This window comes from Canis lupus, chromosome 3 (genome assembly GCF_011100685.1).
Source record: "Canis lupus familiaris isolate Mischka breed German Shepherd chromosome 3, alternate assembly UU_Cfam_GSD_1.0, whole genome shotgun sequence".
Classification (NCBI taxonomy): domain Eukaryota; kingdom Metazoa; phylum Chordata; class Mammalia; order Carnivora; family Canidae; genus Canis; species Canis lupus.
Genome location: NC_049224.1, coordinates 73,620,371 through 73,643,118, shown reverse-complemented (window position 1 = coordinate 73,643,118; position 22,748 = coordinate 73,620,371). Strand labels below are relative to the sequence as shown.

The window sequence follows — 22,748 nt, the reverse complement described above, 5'->3', positions numbered from 1 at the left end:
TTTCAAGTATACCTGATCCAAAAATACTAACAAACACTAGCAAAATTAAACAGAAAATGGAAATTAATTAATGCAGATTTTTTTAAAAATAAGTTCTTCAAATCTGCATAATTGAGATAATTGAAACATTTAAAACTCTTTATGCCTGATATAATGGTTTATTTCAACATTTTGACATTTTCACCAAGGTTATTGTAGTCTGATTATGGTTTTTATTCATTCAGAAATCAACTTCTTACAATTGATTTCTAATCTAAAAAATTTAATCTACTTGAATGAATATTACAAATATGTTCAAATCAAAAAGACCTACCAACCTAAATGTCCACTGACAAATGAATACACAAAGATGTGGTGTGTACACACAACCACACGAATATTACTCGGTCATGAATAAGCATGAGATCTTACCATTTGTGACCACATGGATAGACCTGGAGAGTATTATGCTAAGTGAAATATGTCAGACAAAAAAACAAATCCCATATGATTTCATTTATATGTAGAATATATAAAACAAACAAAAACCACAGAAAAGACCATACATACAGAGAACCGGTGGTTGCCAGAAGGGAGAGGGTGGAGGGGATAGGCAAAGAGAGTGAAGGGGCGTGGGAGATACAGGCTTCCAATTATAGAATTAGTAAGTCACAGAGACGAAAAGCACAGCATAGAGAATATAGTCAATGGTATTGGAACAGTGTTTTACAGTGACACACAATAGCTACTACATTCAAAAAAAATAGCTACTACATTCATGAGCACAGCATAAACTATAGAATTGTCAATTCACTATGTTGTACATCTGAAATGAATGTAACATTGTCGACTATACTTCAATTTAAAAAGTACGTAATTTTAAAAAAAAGAAAGAAAATAGACCTATCAAATAATAAATACTGTATTTCTCTAGGCTATATTATTCACTGTCATTAAATGTTCAATACAAAACAAAAAACAAAAAAAATAAAAAATAAAAAAAATAAAAAAATAAATGTTCAATACATTAACTATAAAGTAGAAAGGACTAGAGAAGAGGTTTCCATACCAGTAAATTTTATTCTGGTTGACTTCTCTTCTATTGGAAACATTAAGTTTATTTATACTTCTTCATTCACCAAATACTTATTGAATATGTACCACATGCCAGGCACTGTATAGCAGTTCTCCATCCTTATGGCCCCTATCCTTATGGCCCCTATCCATAATATATGCTAGTATAAGAAGCTGTCAATAACAGGTTGACTATTAACATCCAAAATGTGTACCAAGACAACATTAAACATACCAGGCTTTGTTTATGCTTTTGTAGATCTGACAAAAGCTATGAATATTTTCCACAAAACACTATATTACAAATACATATTTGGCCTTTATATTCCTGGCACAGAGATCCTAAAACCCTTGGACTTAACTGACAGGCGTATCCTGTTACTTACAATCAGCCCTTTGGATCGCATCTAAGTTTATGCTAATGAGGCAACTCAGGATGGGGACTGGTCACTAGAAAGGCCAAGGATGGGAACTCTCCACCCCACTCCTAGGGCTATAGGGAGAAGAGGAAGGTCAAGACTGAGTTATAAAAACTCTCAATCAAGCAACGTCTGATGTTTGAAGAATATCTGGGTTGGTGGACATATCAAGCTGCTGAGAGGGTGGTGTACCCAGAGATGGCCTGAAGTTCTGTATATCCCCCAATCTCCCATATCTTACACTGTGGATCTTTGCCTTCCGTTTGACTGTTTCTAAGTTGTATCCTTATGATAAACTAGTAAATATAAGTAAAGTGTTTCCCCAAGTTCTGTGAGCCATTCTAGCAAATTATCAAACCCGAGAAGGTCTTGAATAATTTAGAGGCAGAAGTACAGCTGTCTCACGACTCTCAATTGACTTCTGAAGTGGAAGCAGTCAATGGGATTGAGCCCCTTAACCTGTGCAATCTGCACTAACTACAAAAAATGTCCAAATTGAACCGAACTGTAGGACACCCAGCTGGTGTCAAGAGAATAGAGAACTAATTGGTGTCAGAAAACACCCCACACACAAAACTTCATGTAACCTAAAATGCAGAGTTGGGGTGCCTGGGTGGCTCAGTCAGTTGAGCAGCGGCTCAGTCAGTTGAGCAGCCGACTCTTGATTTCAGCTCAGGTCACTATCTCAAGATTCTGGGATCAAGCCCCACATCCGGCTTCACACTCAGCAGGAAGTCTGCTTCAGGATTCTCTCTCTTCCTCTGTCCCTCCACTTGCCTGCTATCACTCTGCCTGCGCACTCTCTCTCTCTCTCAATAAATAAATAAATCTTAAAAAAAAAAAAAAAGAAGTGAGGTTTTCCCATGAAACCTATTAATGGTTCCCCATGAACCCAAAATTTTAAAGTTCTGATCCACCTACATTGTGTAAGCTAACTCACATCCATCTCAACATCATCTCTAAATCTTGTGTCTCCACTCCTCCTCTAAGCTCTGTAGCCAATAGTCTGCCAGAAACATCTCTGTCCAAATGCCCCAAAGATGCCTCCAATTCATATTGTCCAAAAGTAAGCTCATATTCCTCTGGGACTTGCTTCTCTTTTATTCCTCACCTCAACGCATATCACCATCATTTGCCCAAACCAGAAAAATGGGCACTGTTTTTCCTCCTCAATCTGACTCTACCTATTCAACCCACCTATCTCCCAAATACTGCTGTCCTCTTCCCTCTATTTTTATTGCCAATGCCCAGATTAAAAGCTTCATTTATTTACTTATTTAATAAACTCTCAAACAGACTTGCTCTGACAGGCAATAATTTAAGCACTTCAAAAAATTAACTTATTCAATCCTCATAACCACCCTATGAAGTTTTTTAACTTCAATTAATAGATGAAAAAAATTGAGAATGCCAACAAGATGTTCTATAGTAAAAGTTTTGAAATTCAAGATGCTTAAATGTAAGCAAAAAAAAGGTTTCTTGCATTTTCTACTTTAAGGTGTAATAAACAATTCTACAACTCTATTAGAAGCATCTTCTAGCAAGTAGCCAAATGCAATTTTAATATGCAGAAGTCAAGACAAAGTACCCAACTTTGCCAAGTACAAAAAATAAAAAAATAAAAAAATTCCTGTGTTTTTAGCCCTTTACCTGTACCAAGCAGTTTCCAATTTGGTTGGTTATAATATTAGTAGAGTTAGAGATGAAGAAAAAATTCTTCTTGCAATAAACACTCCTAAACCCACAAAGTAAGCTTTCATAATGACCTTTAGCTTTCAAAGGTCAAAGTACAAAAGCTGCTATATATTTACTTTGACGTATAACCAAAAAACTCTAATTACTTATTTCCACTGCTGATGAGCTCAACCAATAAACAAGTCATATTTGTCTATCAAAAATGCAAAAAGAAAGTAAATTATGTCACTCTGTTCACTTTTCTTTGAAGGGTACAGGGTTTTATGCAAATAAGTACTACAGTGCTCTGTAATTGCCAAATATTGTATCTTGGCTTTACTTCTCTACTCTAAAAGTAACAAAGAAATATAAATATTTGATTAATAATGTTAAGCCACCCACCAAATCCACAACCAGAAACTGATTACCATCATCAAATTCACAAGCTCTATCCAAATGTAAGAATCTTTCATCCTGAAAAACACTGAAAGACAAAATTTTATATCTGACTAATATACCCAGTGATTTAACTGGTAGCAGCACAATAGAAACAAATTATGAAATAAACTTAAAGTATTTAAAACTACATTAAGGCCTTTGAAAGCAAAAAATTGTTGGAATGCTTTCCCCTGAGATCAGGAAAAAGACACAACCACTCCCAATACTTCTATTCAATCCTGTGGAAGTTCCAGCAAAACATTTAGGCAAAAAAAAAAAAAAAAAAAAAGAGATAAAAGGCACCTAGATTAGACAGGATGAAGCAAAACTATCTCTATTTACGGATGAAATGATCTTATATAGAAAAAAAATCCTAAAGAAAAAACTATTAGAACTACTAAATGAGATTAGCAATGTTGCAGAATACAAGATCAATATACAAAAGTATATTGTATTTCTATACTCTTGGAATAAACAATCTAAAACTGAAATTAAGAAAACTATTTCAGGGACACCTAGGTGGTTCAGTGATTGAGCATCTTGCCTTTGGCTCAGAGCATGATCCCGAAGTCCCAGGATTGAGTCTTAAATTGGGCTTCCTGCAGGGAGCCTATTTCTCCCTCTACCTATGTCTCTGCCTCTCTTTGTCTCTGAGTAAATAAATAAAATCTTTAAAAAAAAAAAAGAAAGAAAAGAAAACTATTTCATTTACAATATCATCAAAAAGAAAAAGGCGCTTGGAAAAAATAAAAGTGTAAAGCCCATACCTTAAAACTATAAAACACTGTTTAAAGAAATTGAAGACCTAAACAAATGGAAAGATAGTCCATGTTCATAGATCAGAAGACCTTCTACTGTTGAGATGGCAATATTTCCCAAAATGATCTACAGGATTCAACATGATCACTAATAAAATCCCAGCTGGCTTCTTTAACAATTGTAAAATTCATGTGGAAATTCAATAGCCCCCGACCAGAACACAAAACAATCTTGAAAAATAACAAAGTTGAAAGACTAATAATACTTCCTGATTTCAAAACTTACCACAAGGGGGGGTGGGGAACTTACCACAAAACTACAGTAATAAATACAATGCATTACTGGCATTAAGATAGATACATAGGGGAAATAGAACAGAGAATCCAGAAAAGAACCCTCACACTTACAGTCAATTGATCTTTGACAAGGGAGACAAGATAATTCAATGAGAAAGAACAGTCTACAACTGGTGCCAGAACAACTGAACATACACATGCAAAAGAATAAATTTGAACTTCTACTTCACATCCCATACAAAAATTAACTCAAAATGTTTCAAAGTTAAATGTAAGAAGTAAAACTCTTAGAAGACACGCATAAATCTTCATGACCTTGGATTAGGCAATGGTTTCTTAGATATAACACCAAAAGCTCTGAGGAAGTGATGACTGAGGCTTGAATGATGAGAAAAAGGCAGATATACAAGGAAGAATCTCAACAAGGAGAAGAAACAGCAAGAACAAAAGATGGGACAGAACAGCATAAGATACTCAAAAGACAGATAAGAGAGGCAGGGAGGGGCCTTACAGGGCAACTACCAGTATATATGGCAAAATCTACATTATAATAGAGTGACAGCACACTCCAGGGAGAGCATTCACATAGTAAACTACAATATGAAAGGTATCCCCTAGAATAGGGCATGAAGAAGCTCAAATGTATTTAGATTTGACAGCTTCTTCAAACAGGCTATCCTCTAGGTCTCATGTGTGTTTAATTCAATCTTATGCATATTTTCAATAAATTATACCAGCCAATGAATTATATATGCTGACTTCTTTAAAATGGCAGCTCAGGTTTTATTCACATTTTGAGTAAATAATTAAACTCTCATAGCAATCCAAATTGTTTACATGGCTTCTTTTCTCTTTTCATTTTTAATTTTGTTACAATTCCTTTAATAGACATTATGTTTACATTGTTCAAAATTCAAGAGTAAAAAGTCTCCCTCCCATCCCGCCTCTCAAGACACATATTTCCCACCTTTGGAGGCAACAAATGCTATCAGTTAGTTCCCTGTGTAACCTTCCAGACTACAAGCTAATGTGTATATATTCTTTTCTCTTTCTCTACACAAAGTGACACATACATAACTTACTGTCCTACACCTTCATTTTTCACTGAATTATCCTGATAATTGTTTTATATCAGAGTATAAAATTTTCTTTCTTAATGCTCACAGAGTATTCCATTTTGTGGATACAGTATTTTATTCCTTTATTAATAACTTCAAGAAAAAAAAATGTAGCTCCCAAGGCAAAAGTCGTTAACATCTACAGAAGGGCTCAGAAGATTTGCAAATCCTCTTAAATGCTGTGATATGCTCATATGTATTTCTGTGGGCAGAAAATTTGCATACCACTCATCACATTATCACATAACTGTAACCCAAAGAACTACTGTTCTACAATATAACATGTACACAGATGTTCAATAAACCTATGCTAAACAGAATTTTAGTCTGAGGTTTTGCTAATATTTGTACTAGAGATAGAAGGACCAAATTAAATACCAATATAACCAAAAATTCCTATGTTATAAACCCTTTTCCCTTTAACAAACAGCAAAACTCCTTCTGACTCCAACTTCTTTTCCAAGAAGGGCTTTATTTTTCACCTGTATTGTGAACAAGAGTACTAAGAACCAAAATTTAAAGTATCTGAATGATCAAAAGTTGACTATACAAGACACTGTTCGCCGAAACTGACAGCAGAGGCATCTTTGATGCCCCTTAAACAGTGTAACATTCCACAGAGTCCTCCTAAGAAAATTAGATCACTGGTAGTCACATAGTAGCAGAATACCTCCACATGCCAGGTTCCACAATAGAAGCTTTAGCTTTATTATTCTGTTTAATCCTCAAGATAATCACTTAAGGCAGCTATATTTTGCCCCTTTTAACAGTTAAGGAAAACACAGGCTTTAAAAAGGTTTAAGTTAAGCTATTTACTTAAATCAAATAAAGCCCACAACCTCATAACTAGTAAATGGTAGAGCAAGACTAAATCATCACCTCACTCTTACCTTCCAGTCTCCAAATCCCATCAACTTTCCACAATACCATAGTGCCTTAAGTCCAAAAAGTAATATTGATAATCATTTTAGGGAGCCAAGATAATACAGTGGTCAGAATTCTAATCCAACCATTTATTAGTTGTATGACAAACTATTTAAACTCTAAAAGCCTCCTTTTACCATCTGTACAACTAGCCTGCTATGAGGTTTAAATGAGAAAAGGTTTATAAAACCAATAGCTCCCATATTGGCATTTGGTACAAAGTGGCTAGTATGTCATCCTTTGAGGAAAAAAACACAAAGGGCTGCAAGGCTTCTCAATCTGGCATAAAAATTTTCCCTCCAGAATGCTGGCCTTGTGACAAGCTACAAAATAGTTGAAAAAACTTATGTCTGATTACGAAGTAGATTCTAGCTTAACAGGACATAATGGATTGTCCTTCAAATACAGTATTTCAAACACACGCCTGTCTATCTATGAAGGTCTGTTCTGATGGCTGCATCATCATTTCTCTCTCAATTTACATGCTTTATGCAGAATCACACAGAGGTGGGGTTTTCTTTTTAAGATTATTTTTAACACCAGGTGATAAGCGATGACAGCTGTCAAACATATTACATCTGCGGGGTTTGGGTTTTTGTTGTTGTTTTTTTTTCCTAGTAAGCCGTGTTATCCCATTAACTTCTTTGAACTTCTTTAAACAAAATAAAGCAGCCTCCCTACACCTTCGGTCTCGAAACGGCTGTGTGATGATGAGCTTTTCATGGCGCTATTAATGACGAAAGTTGAAGGCCTAAGACAACTTCTCCTAAGAAAGGAAAAGTTTGTTACGTTTTTCTCCGCTTTGAACCAAAGCTTGAAATCAATGCTTGAGGGCAGGACGCACACAGAGGTTTGGGGCAACGCCAAACAGGAAAACAACTTTATCGATGAGCCCCCAAATCACCTTTTTACTCCCTTCCTTCCTCCCTTCCCCCAAGAATGAAGAAAAAAAAAAAAAGAAAGAAAGTGCTGCGCAGCACCACAAGCCCTGCGCGCAGCCTGGCGCCCAGCGCTGTAACCCCGCGGCCCCCGGAAAGCCGTGCGCCCAGCGCCCCCTCTGCGGCCCCTCCGTGCCCTCGCTCCCTCCGCAGCCCCGCACCGCCATCCTCCCCCACCCTCCGCACCAAAACCGCCCGGTCCACACCCGGCCTGCCAACTCCCCGAGCCCCCGAGCCGCACAGCCTCCCCCCGGGGCTCACCATCGCAGCCCACGGACTAAGGCGCGAGCCGGCGGGCCTGTCGGCTGGGGAATCCGTTACCGGGACTCGGGATCCATTCGCGCCAACAACTTCTCCCGCGAAGTGGAAAGAGGCGCGGGGAGGGGGGGGTCTCGGCGCCCGGTGATGACGTCAGAAGGCGCGCAGCTCCGCTCCAGCCCGGGCGGGAGGCGGGAGGTGCGACGTCGGCCCAGGTGACGCCCCGCAGGCCCCGCGGGCCGCTGCCATCGCGAGGAGCCGCGGGAGCGGGGCCCGCGCGCACGTTTGCGTCGGAGGCTTTTGCCGGGGGCGCTCGAGGTTGAGCCCCGAGGGCGGGCGGAGCGCGTTTCCCCGCACGACACGTGCGGAGGGTGCCCTGCCCTGCGCCCCGCTTGCAAGTGTTCTGACCCCCCCCCCCCGCGGTGGAAATACGCGCTTCACGTGGAGGTCTCGACGTACTACGTTTCTTTTTTTTTTCTCCGCACATTATATTTAAATATCTATTGTTTAACAAGAGTTTCTCCGAAGAGGAGTTACCCTCATTTTTTTTTTTTTATTATTAATGAGAGAGGCAGAGGGAGAAGCAGGCTCCATGCAAGGGGCCTGATGTGGGACTCGATCCTGGGTCTCCAGGGTCACGCCCTGAGCCAAAGGCAGACGCACAACCACTGAGCCACCCAGGCTTCTTTCTTTTCTTTTTTTTTTTTTTTTTTTTTTTTTACTGTTTGACCCACTGAAATGTTGTTGTTTTGTTTTGTTTTTGCCTACTAAGTGGAGACCCACAGTTTGAAAACCAAGCTAAAGGACAATTTTATGTTGTGTAATTGCAGACCAGGAAAGACTTTGGTGAAATCATCTCATCATCAACACCCACTCCGTTTTATAAGTGAAGAATGGGAGGCCCCAACAAGCTGAGGGGTCCAGGAGGGGAGTCTGGGCCTCTCCATCCCCACACCTGCACTAAGTTCCTCAGAGCAGTGGGGTGGGTGAAGCCAAGTCATAAGCAAGGTGTATCACGATAAGAAAAACAGTGATCCCAAAAGCTTTGGGGTAAACAGGTTCCATGTTAATAGATAAGCTACGAGCTTGGAAGAGAATGATACATCTGCGTACAATTTTAAGAGAAAACGGGAGACCCTACGGAGTTTAGTGGGGGAAAAGCGGTGTCTCTGGCTTTGGTCCGAAACTTTGAGATGTTCGCTCATCACCTACACTCCCTCCACTTTTTAGGTCTTGCATTTTTATCACACCAATAGCTCTTCAATGAAAGATAGTAAAGGCTTCTGGACTACAACAGAGGCAAAGCGTGCAGAGCTTGTATTTATTAAATACCAAATTTAATATGTGCCAGGCGTGCAGCTATGGACTATCCTAGTTCAGCTCATGTAATACTCGCAGTGACCCTGGCTACTATTATTATCCCCAATTTACAAAGGAGTAAAGTATTAGGAAGAGGGCCTCATTGCCTCAGACCTCCTGCAGCCAGTATCGTAGGGGATCCCAGCTGTACAACATGCTAATTGAGTGACCATGGGCAAGTTACTAAGCCTCAGTTTCTTCATCCTTAAAATCAGAATAATAATAGTACCTCATAGGGCTGTTATAGGATGTTGTTGCTGGCACATAAGATACTAATTTTTTTAAGTCTACTATTTATCATTATTATGCAAGGCTGGGTGGATAGTTCTAAAAATGAACTTATGCACTCCATGATTTTTCTTAGGGAAATACCTAATGGGGGAGGTGGGGATCATTAGATCCTTTGAAAAATCAGTAGAAACTATGAACCTATTCTCCAGAAAAATGTACACAGCAGACACATCACAGAAATTTTTGCTTATAATCTCAGAGGATCTAAACCAATGTAAAATATTTGTTGTGTTGCGAATAAGTAAGATGCATATTCAACATTTTCCATCTTTTATATTATATTACTTTTAACTTTCGTATTTCTCTTTCAGGATTTGAAGACTTCCTTGAATATAGGTGAGACTTAAGTCAGAAGCCTGTAAGTTCCAGTGAGACTTATTGGATTGTTTTCTTTAGGAACATTTACTTGGAAATATTCTATCTCAGAAATGTACCAGATTAAAAATGCTGCATATGCTTTGATACTCCTCCTCTCATCTGGGCTAGTGTGTCTGATTTGACAGTTCCAGATGTAAACTTTAAGAGGACTTGCAGGTTCCTACCTCGCTCTGTTGGACCCCCGAGCTGCCATGGGAAGCAAGAGAAGGGGCCAGCTGCACCCAAGCTGCCAGGCTTGCCAGTGAAACATCTTAAACCCACCATACCAGCTGCTGGTGAAATTCTACTATTCTACTAAATGACCCCAATCAGACTCTTAGAGCAGAAAAGTCACCAAAAAATCAAGGTTTGCCTAAATTCTGACAGTAGTGTAAGCATAATAAAATTATTCTTCTTTTAAGGTAGTAAGTTTTGGGGTAGTTTGCTGTGAAGTGATAAATAACCAGAACAAAACCCTAAGTGTAAAGAACCCAAAATGTAATCAAAACTAAGCATGAACAGAATATTCATACTTCTTTTCTCCACTGTGGTGGTGTTTATTGATGCATCATTCAACAAATATTTATTGACATGTAGTGTGTGTCAGCACTTTTGCTGTGCTTGCTAGGAACCCACAGTTAATAAGAGAGACCGTCCCAACTTTTCCTGAAGTTTCTATCTTTGAGGAAAAGAGAAAAATAAATAAGTAGACAAAAATAAAGGCTGTACTTTCAGATAAGGGTTAAGTGCTATACAGAAAATAAAGCAGCTTAATGAGCTAGAGGATAGCTAAGAAGGGTGTGGAAGTATTGTACATAAATGACCTGAGAAGGAGTCATTGAGCTGGGACATGAGTGTTAAAAAGAGGCCAGCAAGTATAAAAGCCCTGACATGATTATGAGTTAAACATGCAGGTAATAGGCAGCTAGCCAGTTCTACGGCTGGTGCAGAGTTAACAAGTGGAAGTGATAAGACATTAATTTGGGTGGAGGTGAGGGGAGAGATCCTCTAAAGTCTTAGGCCCCAAAAAGGAGTTTAAATTTTATTCTAAGTGTAATGGGAAGGCTTTGTAAGATTGTAAGCCCTGCGATTGCTATGATCCCATCATTCTTACACTTGGTATTTTTTGACCAAAAAGAAAAAAAGACTACTATGTGTTGTTTTTTAAAGATTATTTATTTATGAGACATGGGGGGGGGGGGGGGGGGCAGAGACACAGGCAGAGGGAGAAGCAGGCCTCCAAGCAGGAAGCCTGATGTGAGACTCGATCCCAGGTCTCCAGGACCACGCCCTGGGCTGAAGGCAGCCCTAAACCGTTGAGCCACCGGGGCTGCCCTACTATGTGTTTTATGGCAAAGATGATACCCATTTGTTTTCCATGGTAGAGAAATCTGAAGAGTGCTAAAAAGATTACCAAATATGATTTGTTTTACTCGTCTATAGGACAACAGTTGTCTCTTACTAAATTTGTTTCTCCACAATAACCACATCTGGACTTTAACCCTTCCTGGGCACTACTCTATTATAGTGTCCAGTTTGCATTTGTTCCGGGCAAAAGACCAGCCTATATGTACCTCCCATCTCTGTGGCCTCTCTTTGACAATGAGAATAAAATGATAGGAGATCATAACTACTTGCATGTCTCAGTATTAATTGAAAGACTGCAATAATGCCTTTTCAAGAAATTGAGGGTATACAAAGAGCATAACACATTAGGGTTGCTGATTTTTAGATAGTTTTTCAGAGAGACATAGAAAAGTCATTTATTGGTGATGTAAAACATAATCTAACGAAGACTGTTGGCATGTTTTCTTAAAAATATTTTCAAGTTTTTCCTCATGCCCTCCTTATGAGTTTAGTTCTTCATATAAATATTTCTCAAACCAAGCTGATGAATAAATAAGACTATTAATTCATTGTAGAATGACGTTGGTAACAGATAATACAGCAATTGGATAAGTATTACTGTTTCCAGAATTAAGGACAGGCATATATTAAAAGCCTAAATTATCTTTAAGTAATTTTATTTATTTATTTATTTTTTGGATTTTATTTATTTATTCATGAGAGACCTAGAGAGAGAGGCAGAGACATAGGCAGAGGGAGAAGCAGGATCCCTATGAGGAGCCTGATGTGGGACTCCATTCTCAGACCCTGGCCAGGATCACGACCTGAGCCAAAGGCAGATGCTCAACCACTGAGCCACCCAGGTGCCCCAAGTATTTTTTTTAATATTATTGATTTATTTGAGAGAGAGAGAGCAAGCACAAGTAGGGGAGAGTGGCAGAGGGGACGGGAGAAGCAGACCATGCTAAGCAGAGAGCCTGATGTGGGGCTCGATCCCTAGACCCCAAGATCATGACCTGAGCCGAAGGCAGACGCCCAACCAACTGAGCCACCCAGGTGCCCCTTAAATATATTTAATAATGATTTGAGACCTACCATAAAGAAGACACATTTTTAAGGGATTTTTAAGGGATTATATATTGGTTCTGATTACCCAATGTTCACTGGCATTGTGCATCCTTAAAAGAAAGGGCTTCAGGGAAAACTTTGTCAACAAAGTCAGTTTTGTGAAAGTCAAGGATCTCTTTCCCTCCCCCAACTTAGGGGTCTATCACTGGTGGAAGAATTATTTCTATTCAATGAAGAACCTTTTACCACAAAAATTAGAATAGTGACATTAACATCTTTATTGGTATGTTTCTAAACTTGTGAATAGTTGGAGTATGCATATAATAATTGGCTCTCTTTCTGTAACATATACAGAGAGTTAAATAATTGTCCTCCTGAAATGACTAAAAACTGTGTATTAGTTAGAAAGTACATGATTTGAATTTTGGACATCCACTATAATCTAACCACTGCCATGTCTAAGTGGAAGACAGCTGTTCAGTGTAAATTCTCAGTGTTAATGCCACTGCCTTAGTTAACATATCTGTGTGATAGAAATACCTCTTCACTTGGAATCTCTTTAAAATCCTTTTCAGAATGGAAACAACTGGGTGGCTCAGTGGTTGAGTATCTGCCTTTGGCTCAGTTCATGATCCCAGGGTCCTGGGATCAAATCCCACATCAGGCTCCCCATAGGGAACCTGCTTCTCCCTCTGCCTACGTCTCTGCCTCTCTCTCTGTGTCTCTCATGAATAAATAAATAAAATATTTTCTAAAAAATCCTTTTCAGGAGCACAATAATTACATTGTCTTTCACATAGACTTTTATAAGTCAACAGAAATCAATCGAATTTTCACTGTGCAACAACAAATATGACTTTCTGCCCTCTGGATAAATATTAGCATGTCCTGCTTTGTCAAGGTTTATTGGAACATATTCCTTATAGAAAACAGTCAGCAAAGTAGCTTATCCTTTTCGGTGTTTGTGATGACTGCAGATCCAGCCCAGTGATGTTGACCTTGTAATCCATTTATGAGCATAATCATTAAGTCATAATCTGTCACCATGATAGTGCATATATTCTAATTTAGGAAATTAGGCACTATGCCATTTATCTTAATTCTTCGATGATATCCAATTAGCCTTCTTAATATGATTATGCTTTAGTAATATAAATTTATATAAACTTGCCTGATGATTTTTATAAACTGTAATAATAAAAAGTTTATCCCAAGTATATCAGTATCTTCACTTAAGTTAGAGGAAACATTTACATTTAAAGTACTAAACTAGGGATGTCTAGGTGGCTCAGTGGTTGAGCATCCACCTTAGCTCAGGGCGTGATCCTGGAGTCTGGAGTCCCGAGATCAAGTCTCAAATCGGGTTTCCCACAAGGAGCCTGCTTCTCCCTCTGCCTATGTCTCTACCTCTCTCTGTGTGTGTCTCTCTAGAATAAATAAATAAAATCTTTGAAAAAAAAAAGTACTAAACAAAAAGCATATAACTTCACTGCTGACAAACACATTTGGTTATGCCGTATCTCAAGTTGCAGACTAATTTCCTAAAATATTAATTGGCAAGTCTAAAAGTGATTATAGACATAGCAACAAGAATGCCAACAGCATTTTGTAGTAATAATTGATTTTATGGTTAGGATAATCTTTCATTCTCCAAATCCTACAACTCAAAGTAATTCCAGGATTTTTATTTTTATTGTTTTATGGAATTAATGTGAAGCATAGCAAATAAAAGAAACTACCATCAGTTATCTGAAAATTGATGCTATAGTAAGAATGACCAGATATCTGTAAATTATATACCTTTAAGACTCTTGAGAATCTGAGCTTCCATAATATGTACCCTGAACCTTCATTCGAATTACAATGTTTGCAATAAAAAAATGTTTTTAACTTCATTGGAAATCTTACATATCATCTTTCTTGACATGCAATTTAAATAGTGTTGAATATATAATCACTGTTTATATAGAGTAGTGTATATGAGAAGAAAAAAATCTTGTAAATGAACACAAATCAGAATAGAAAAGACACATGAAAAGGAAATTCCAATAAACTCGTATATTCCATAAAATATACAGCAAAAATTTTATTCAGATAAAGTTTAATTCATTGCCACAAAAAAGATATAAGCAATACTTTTTAACATATCCATTTAAACTGCTAGTTGTGACAGAGAGGGTTAATCTTCTTGAAGACAAATAAGGTCAAATGCTTTGGATTCTACATTTTAAAATATACTTGGCTTGATGCCTTTTTATAAATATTATCATTAGCTCTAGGATGGTGATAAGCATTGTAATTGGTAAAGTAAATAAAACAGACCACTAATACCTGGGATTCCCTAGACATATTTTAGAAAATGTTTCTTTTAGTTTGAGTGGAATTTGCAAAAACTTAATATTACTAAATGTTGTATATCACTACTATAAAAAAAGAAACTCCATACTATAGTTGAATTTCACCTCTTTTCCCTTCTTCCACCATGGGGCAATCTAAATCTGATCATGAGAGCACATCAGATAAACCACAACTGAGAAACATTCTATAAAATAACTGACCAGGATTCATCAACAGTGTCTAGGTCATGAAAAACAGGGGAAGACTGAGGAACTGTTAGAGATTGGAGAGAACTAAAATACATATTAACTAAATTAAATGTGGAATCCTGGACAGAAAAAAGACATTAGAAGGAAAATGGGTAAAATTTTAATAAGGCATTCAAATAAAGTATTCACTTTAGTGAATACTAGCATAGCGTAGTATCCTGATCATTGTAAATGATCATTGTAAATGACTATGTAAGTTAACATGAAGCTAAACAGAAAGATATGTGTGAACTCTCTGTACTGTTTTTTCAACCTTTCTATAACTTTTTTTAAATTAAAAGAAAAGATTCCCCCAAGGTAAATGGCTGTGGTTGAACAAACAGGATTGGAGGTAGGAAACAAGAATTGGTTCAGGGGGGGACCCCTGGGTGGCGCAGCGGTTTAGCACCTGCCTTTGGCCCAGAGCACGATCCTGGAGACCTGGGATCAAATCCTACGTCAGGCTCCCGGTGCATAGAGCCTGCTTCTCTCTTTGCCTCTCTCTCTCTCTCTCTCTCTCTCTTTCTCTCTGTGTGTGTGTGTGACTATCATAAATAAATAAAAATTTTAAAAAATAAAAATAAATAAGTAAATAAATAAAAAGAATTGGTTCAGGGGCATGTTAAGTCTGACTTGTCAATTAGACTTGGGACAAAAGAAATAGTCCTGACCAAAGAAATCAGAAAATTTATATTTATGTCTAAATAATGTATAAGATGGTTATGAAGCGTAATGAAATTATAAGAAGGATTCTTTGCTTTAAAAAATGAAGACAGGGTATTATGCTGAGTGAAGTAAGTCAATCGGAGAAGGACAAACAGTGTATGTTCTCATTCATTTGGGGAATATAAATAATAGTAAAAGAAAAAAATAATAGTAAAATATAAGGGAAGGGAGAAGAAATGTGTGGGAAATATCAGAAAGGGAGACAGAACATAAAGACTCCTAATTCTGGGAAACGAACTAGGGGTGGTGGAAGGGGAGAAGGGCGGAGGGTGGGGATGAATGGGTGACTGAGGGGGGCACTTGATGGGATGAGCACTGGGTGTTATTCTGTATGTTGGTAAATTGAACACCAATAAAAAATAAATTTATTTAAAAAAAAAGAAAGAAATATAAACAAGCCATTAGAACAAAATTTCCTAATTGATATTATGGGAATTAGCATGGATTAAGGAGCAAAGCAAGGCACCTTAAGACATTTAAGTTTGTTTGTGTGTGTGTATGTGTGTACTCAATTTAATTCTGATTATAAAATCTTTAGCATAAAATACCAAAAAAAATGCCACCAAGAATATCCTTGGAAATATTTTGTTCTGTTGTAGAAGCACCTATTTTTGAAAAAGAAATTTGACATATATATTTGATAATTTACTTTTCTCTTGAGACTATGCTTTTCAGAAATTTTATATCCTCCAATATTATTATACAGGATGACTGGCAATGTAAGTAGCTTGCTTTCCATAATAACAGTAAGTAAATATATGGAGAACATACCATGTGCCTGGAAATTTTCTAAGTACTCTACATGTAATATATAAAATATTTCTAAATTAAACTAAACAGAAAAACAGAAAAAAATAAATAAAATAAAATAAAAAATAAAAAATGAAGACATAATTAATAAATTATTAATAACCTGGAATTTATATTTCTATGATTTCAACAAAACATTTCTCTAGAAGTATTTATTTTTTTTAAAGATTTATTTATTTATTTTAGAGAGAGAGCATGCACACATGCACAGTGAGTAGGGGCAGAGGGAGAGAGAGAATCTCAAGCACTCCCTACTAAGTGTGGAGCCAAGGTCATGAACTGAGCCAAAATCAAGAGTCAGGCACTCAACTGACTGAGCCACCCAGGTATCCCTCCCTAGAAATATTTCTTGACGAAATACTTTCTTTACTTGGTTTCAAGGGTCTCTGTAGTCTCCTGGTTTTCTTCCTTCTTTGACAGGCAGCCCTAGGACTGTTGTGTTCATTGCTCCTGATTTTCCTGTCCTCTTAACCCTTAATTGCCCTAGGGCCCATTTCTCTACTCACTACCTGGTGACTTCATCCAATGTCATAGCTTTATAAACTGTCTGAATACTGACACTTCCAAATTTCTATCAACTGCTGAATTTTCCTGTAGACCTCAGAGTTGTATATTCATTTTCCAACTTCACATCTCCACTTGACTGTCTACGAGATATATGAAAGTTAGTGTGTTCAAAACTAAATTCCTGACCCTCTCCCACAAACCTGTGTCTCAACTGATAGCACCTCCATCCTTCTATTTGCTCAGGCCAAAAATTTTGAAATAATCTTTGACTTTCTCTCTCTCTCACTCTCTCTCTTTCTATCTCTCCTCCCCCTCAAGCCCCACCACCACTGTACACACATTCAAACCATCAGCAAATTCTGTTGGCTCCACCTTCAAAATCCAACCAGAACCCAACTAATCTCATTATGTCTACCACTACCACACAGGTCTAAGCTACCATCATGTCTCCCCGGTTATTGTCTCTTGACTGATTGCCCTGATTCTGCTTTTGTTCCACTTACAGTATGGTCTAAACACGGCACCCAGAGTGATTCTCTTCTTTTTTCTTTTTTAAAGATTTTATTTATTTATTCATGAGAGACACACAAAGAGAGAAGCAGAGACATGGGCAGAGGGAGAAGCAGGCTCCATGCTGGGAGCCCAAAATGGGACTTGATCCTGGGACTCCAGGATCATGCCCTGGGCTGAAGGTGGCACTAAACCACTGAGCCACCCAGGCTGCCCAAGTGATTTTTATTTATTTATTTATTTATGATAGTCACAGAGAGAGAGAGGCAGAGACACAGGCAGAGGGAGAAACAGGCTCCATGCACCGGGAGCCCGACGTGGGACTCGATCCCGGGTCTCCAGGATCGCGCCCTGGGCCAAAGGCAGGCGCCAAACCACTGCGCCACCCAGGGATCCCCCGAGTGATTCTTTTCAAATGTGGTTGGATCATATCACTCTCAGCTGAAAACTTTCCAGTGCTCCTCTTCTTGGTAAGAGTATAAAACAAATCCCTCCCTTTTCCCCTGCACCATCTGGTCCCCTTGCCTCTGTAATTACTGCCTTCTACTCAAAATCATTCCATTCCAGCCATAGTTCTTCATTATTTCTGGAAGGTAACAGACATGATTATGTTTCAAGGACTTTTCACTCACTGTTCATTATGTACCTAGAGTGCTCTTCCCCCTGATAACTGTATGGATCATCCCTCACCACTACAAAGTCTCTACTCACAATCAAGGATGACTAAGCACCAGCACTATGAGTGCGAGTCAGGTCAGCAGAAACATAAAATAGATTTAAATTCCAGATAATTAGCAATTCAAAATACAGAACAGCTGTGTATGGAGAATTTACTGACATAATCACAACAAATAACCTTGTAAGTGTTAGACTTCAGTGTAGGAAACAGAAACCATTCTGGATATTTCTTTCAGAAAAAGGTTTTGCTGTTGTGTTAGCAGGGAGTTAATTTGGTACTTAATATGTTGGAGGGGCAGGAATTGAAGAAATGAAGCCAGACATCATAACTAGACTCTTGGCTTTAAGGTCACACTTGGAGGGGCACCTGAGTGGCTCAGATGGTTAAGTGTCTGCCTTTGGCTCAGGTCATGATCCCAGGATCCTGGAATCGAGCCCTGCCTGAGTCAGGCTCCCTACTCAGCATGGGGTCTGCTTCTCCCTCTCCCTTTGTCTCTGCCTCTGTCTCTGGCTTGTGCTCTCTCACTCTCTCAAATAAATAAATAAAATCTTTTTTTTTTTTTTTTAAAGGTCACACTTGGAAACTGTAACTGCTGGTGCTGCTGTTTCAACCACTGCCAATGCTACAGCCTCCCACACTTAAGAACTTGGAGCCAGTCCATGGACCATGGAACTGACTGCTGCAAAAACTCATGATGCTGGACATGGTGCATCAGCTTCTTTTACCACCTCCATCTCCCTTCAACAGTTTATATGAAAACGATCCTGAACATAGAATTCTAAACCCAACCAATCATAGTACACTACAATACTCAGCCATAAATAATCTTTATGTAAAAATAACATAAACCCTAAATATCAATTTAACCAAAAAGGTAAATTTTTTTACCAACACAAAATGATAATATAAGAAACGTAAATCTTTATCTACCCTAACAGCAAATCGATAGTCTAAAGTTAATGAATTGAAAGATAGCAGTACCTGAATATTATGCAAAATATAAATGCGGAGATGTACAAATTCTAGAACAACTAAAAAGTTGAAAAGGGGGGAAAGGACTTGGGGGGAATAAATACCTTGATATATAGGAAAATTAATTTTAAAAAAGACCACACATAGAAAACAAAACTAAAGTCCTAAAAAGAAAATATGAGGGGTGCCTGGGTGGCTCAGTCAGTTAAGTGTCTGTCTTCTGCTCAGGTCATGATCCCAGAGTCCTGGGATCCAGTACCAGGAGCAGGGAGCCTGCTTCTCTCTCTGCCTCTGCCCCTTTCCCTGCTTGTGCTCTGTCTCTCTCTGTCAAATAAATCAATAAAATCTTAAAAAAAAAAAAAAAAAGAAAGAAAATATGAGAGGATATCTTTAGAACTTGGGGACTGTGTTCCTACCCAGAAATGCTAAGGGAAATGAATAATAAATTTGCACAAAAATGAAAAACTTCTTCACTTGTGAGTACATTAAGGTAGCATTAAATAATGTTCTGAAATTGATTATATTATATTCTGAACACACTGAAAACTGTTGAGTTGTATACTTTTAGTGGATTAATTGTATGGCATGGGAATTATATATCAATAAAGCTATTTTAAAAGAGTTAAGAGACAAAATGTAGAAAGAAAGTAGTTGCAACATATATATCAGAGATTTAATGCTTTATGTATAATGAACTCCTTCATTAGAAAAAGGCAAAAAATAGGGAAGTTTAAAAATGAGGTAAAAAGACAACCTACGGGAGAGGAAGTACAAATGACCAATAAGAATATGATAAGATTAGTAATCAGAGAAACCCAAATGAATACAAGAATGAAATATCTTCTTTATCATACTAACAAAAAAGAGAAGTGCTGGTAACACTTAATATTGAGGAGAGTAGGGGAAACTGCTCTCATGCACTAATGGTAGGAGCTTAAAAGTATCAATTGACTTTCCAAAGGGCAATAAAGAAATATTCATAAACAGAAAATGTACATACCCCTTAGCCCCAACAATTCCAATTTTAGTAATTTCTTGTATCTCAACAATATGTAGAATTATTAATTCAGAGTTGGTAATTGCTGCTGAATTGTAATAGGAAAAAAAAAATGGAGTGACGCCTGGGTGGCTCAGTGGTTGAGCAACTGCCTTCATTCAGCTCAGGTCATGATCCTGGGGTCCTAGAATCGAGTCCCACATAAGGCTCCCTGTGGGCAGCCTGCTTCTCACTCTGCATATGTCTCTGCCTCTCTCTGTGTTTCTCTCATGAATAAATAAAAGGAAAAAAAAGAAAAGAAAAAAATGGAAAAACTTGTGTTTTTCAGTAAGTAAATGGTTAAATAAATAAAATATGTGCACTGATGCCATGAAATATCATGCATCTATTCCGAGAGATTGCACTAGACATGTGTACTGACATTGAAAGGTCGTCACAATAAATTATTAAGAGAATAAAGCGTGCTGTGAAATACTGTATATGGTGTGTGATCATATTTATGTTTCTTAAAAGTATGAAAAATGTGTGTGGCCTGTGGGAGTAGGTGTATGTGTATAAAGATACACTCTAAATGTTAATTGAGGGGACCTCAACATTCTGCTCCATGTTCTCTTATTTTTACTCACTTAAAACCACCTCTTAATAATATCCAAAATATATAAAGAACTTTTTACTCATTACAAAAAAAAATTAAAATAGGCAGAAGTCATGAATAGATATTTTCCGAAGACATACAGATGAGCAACAGATATATGAAAAGATGCTCAACATCACTCATCATCAGGGAAATCCAAATCAAAACCAAAATGAGATATCACTTCACACCTGTCAGAATGAATAAAATTAAAAATTTAAAAAAAGCATTGACAAGGATATGGAGAGAAAGGAAAACTCATGCACTGTTGGTAGGAATATCCATTGATACAGCCACTGTGGAAACAGTATGAAGTTTCCTCAAAAAGTTAAAAACAGAATTGCCACAGATCCAGTAATTCCACTACTTTGGGTTTTTCTCCAAAGCATACAAAAACACTAATTCAAAAAGATAGATAGACCCCTATGTGTATTGCCGCATTATTTTTAATAGCCAAAACCAAATATGGAAGCAGCCCAAGTGTCCACTGATAGATTATTGGACAAAGAAGAATATATATATCTATATAGATATATATATATATAGTTGAATATTATTCAGTCATAAAAAAGTGATTTTAAAAATTAAAAATTGAAAAAAAGAATGAAATTTGCAACAACATGAATGAATCTAGAAGGTATAATGCTAAGTGAAATAAATTAGGGAAAAACAAATAGCATATGATTTCACTCAGGTGTGGAATTTAAGAACCAAAACAAATAAACAAAGGAAAAACAAGACAAAATAAAAAACAGACTCTTAAATATAGAGAACAAACTGGTGTTTACCAGAGAGGAAGTGGGTGGGAGGATGAGTGAAATAGATAAAGGGGACTAATAAGGTACAGAATTATTATGTTTTGTTTTTGTTTATAAATTTTATTTTTAAGTTGTCCCCACACCCAACATGGAGCTCAAACTCACAACCAGAGATCAAGAGTGGCTTACTCTACTAACTGAGTGAGCCAGGTGTCCCTAGAATTATTAAGTCATTATATTGTACACCTGAAACTACTATAACACCGTATGCTAATTGAACTTGAATTTTTAAAGTAAATAAATATATTTTTTTAAAACCACGTCTTAACAATTTGTTTTTAGTATTTTTAAAATATGAATTCTAAAAAGAAACAGGAGTCAAGTGTCTACTCAGATTGACTAATTAGTCTCCAGAGATGAAGACTGAGTATGTGGTAGTTTTTAAAGCTCAAGAAGTGATTCTGATGCACAACAAAGATTAAGACTTTGGAAAACTGTATAGAAATTTCTCAAAAACTTAAACATAGAATTACCATATGATCCAACAATTCCTTCTCTGGGTACATACTCCAAATAATTGAAAGCAAGGACCCTAACAGATACTTAAACACTCATGTTCATAGCAGCATTATTCACAATAGCCCAAAGGTAGAAACAACCCAAATGATCACCAACAGATAAATGAATAGATAAAATGTAGATAAATCCATACAATGAAATATTATTCAGTCGGAATTAAATTCTGACACATGCCACAACATGGATGAAACTTGAAGACATAATGCTAAGTGAAATAAGCCAGACACAAAATACAAGTATTGTATGATTATATTTCTGTGAGGTACCTGGAATAGTCAAATTCATATAGACACAGAAAGTAGATTGATGGTTGCTGGGGTCTAAGGGAAGGGAAAATGGAGAGTTATCATTTAATGGATACAGAGTTTCAGCTTGGAAAGATGAAAGAGTTCTGGAGATGGATAATAATAATGGTTGCACAAAAATGTGAATGTACTTAATGCCACTGAACCACACATATAAAAATGGTTAGAATGGGAAGGGTACCTGGCTGGTTCACTTGGTAGAGCATGGGACTCTTTATCTGGGGGTCATGAGTTCAAATCCCATGTTGGGTGTAGAGTCTACTTTAAAAAAAAAAAAGGTTAAAATGGAAAATCATATATTTTTATACTATAAAAAATGTTTTTAAAGAGTTGAGAAAAATGACACTTTTACCTCTTACTACATGATTTATCTCCATTTATGTCCAG

The 22,748-nt window shown here is 37.3% G+C and overlaps 1 protein-coding gene across 3 annotated transcripts in view; it reads right to left on the bottom strand.

Moving 5' to 3' along the window:
- The window catches only part of RFC1 (replication factor C subunit 1), a 74,039-nt gene extending 66,001 nt beyond the window's left edge, over positions 1-8,038 (bottom strand). For 2 of the 3 annotated variants that reach the window (XM_038533470.1, XM_038533471.1), the window contains exon 1: positions 7,881-8,038. In XM_038533470.1, coding sequence (XP_038389398.1) covers positions 7,881-7,883 — 3 coding nt within the window. In that variant the 5' untranslated portion in view covers positions 7,884-8,038. The remainder of the gene's footprint in view (positions 1-7,880) is intronic. The other variant, XM_038533469.1, reaches the window with a different exon arrangement.
- Positions 8,039-22,748: the final 14,710 nt, after the last annotated feature.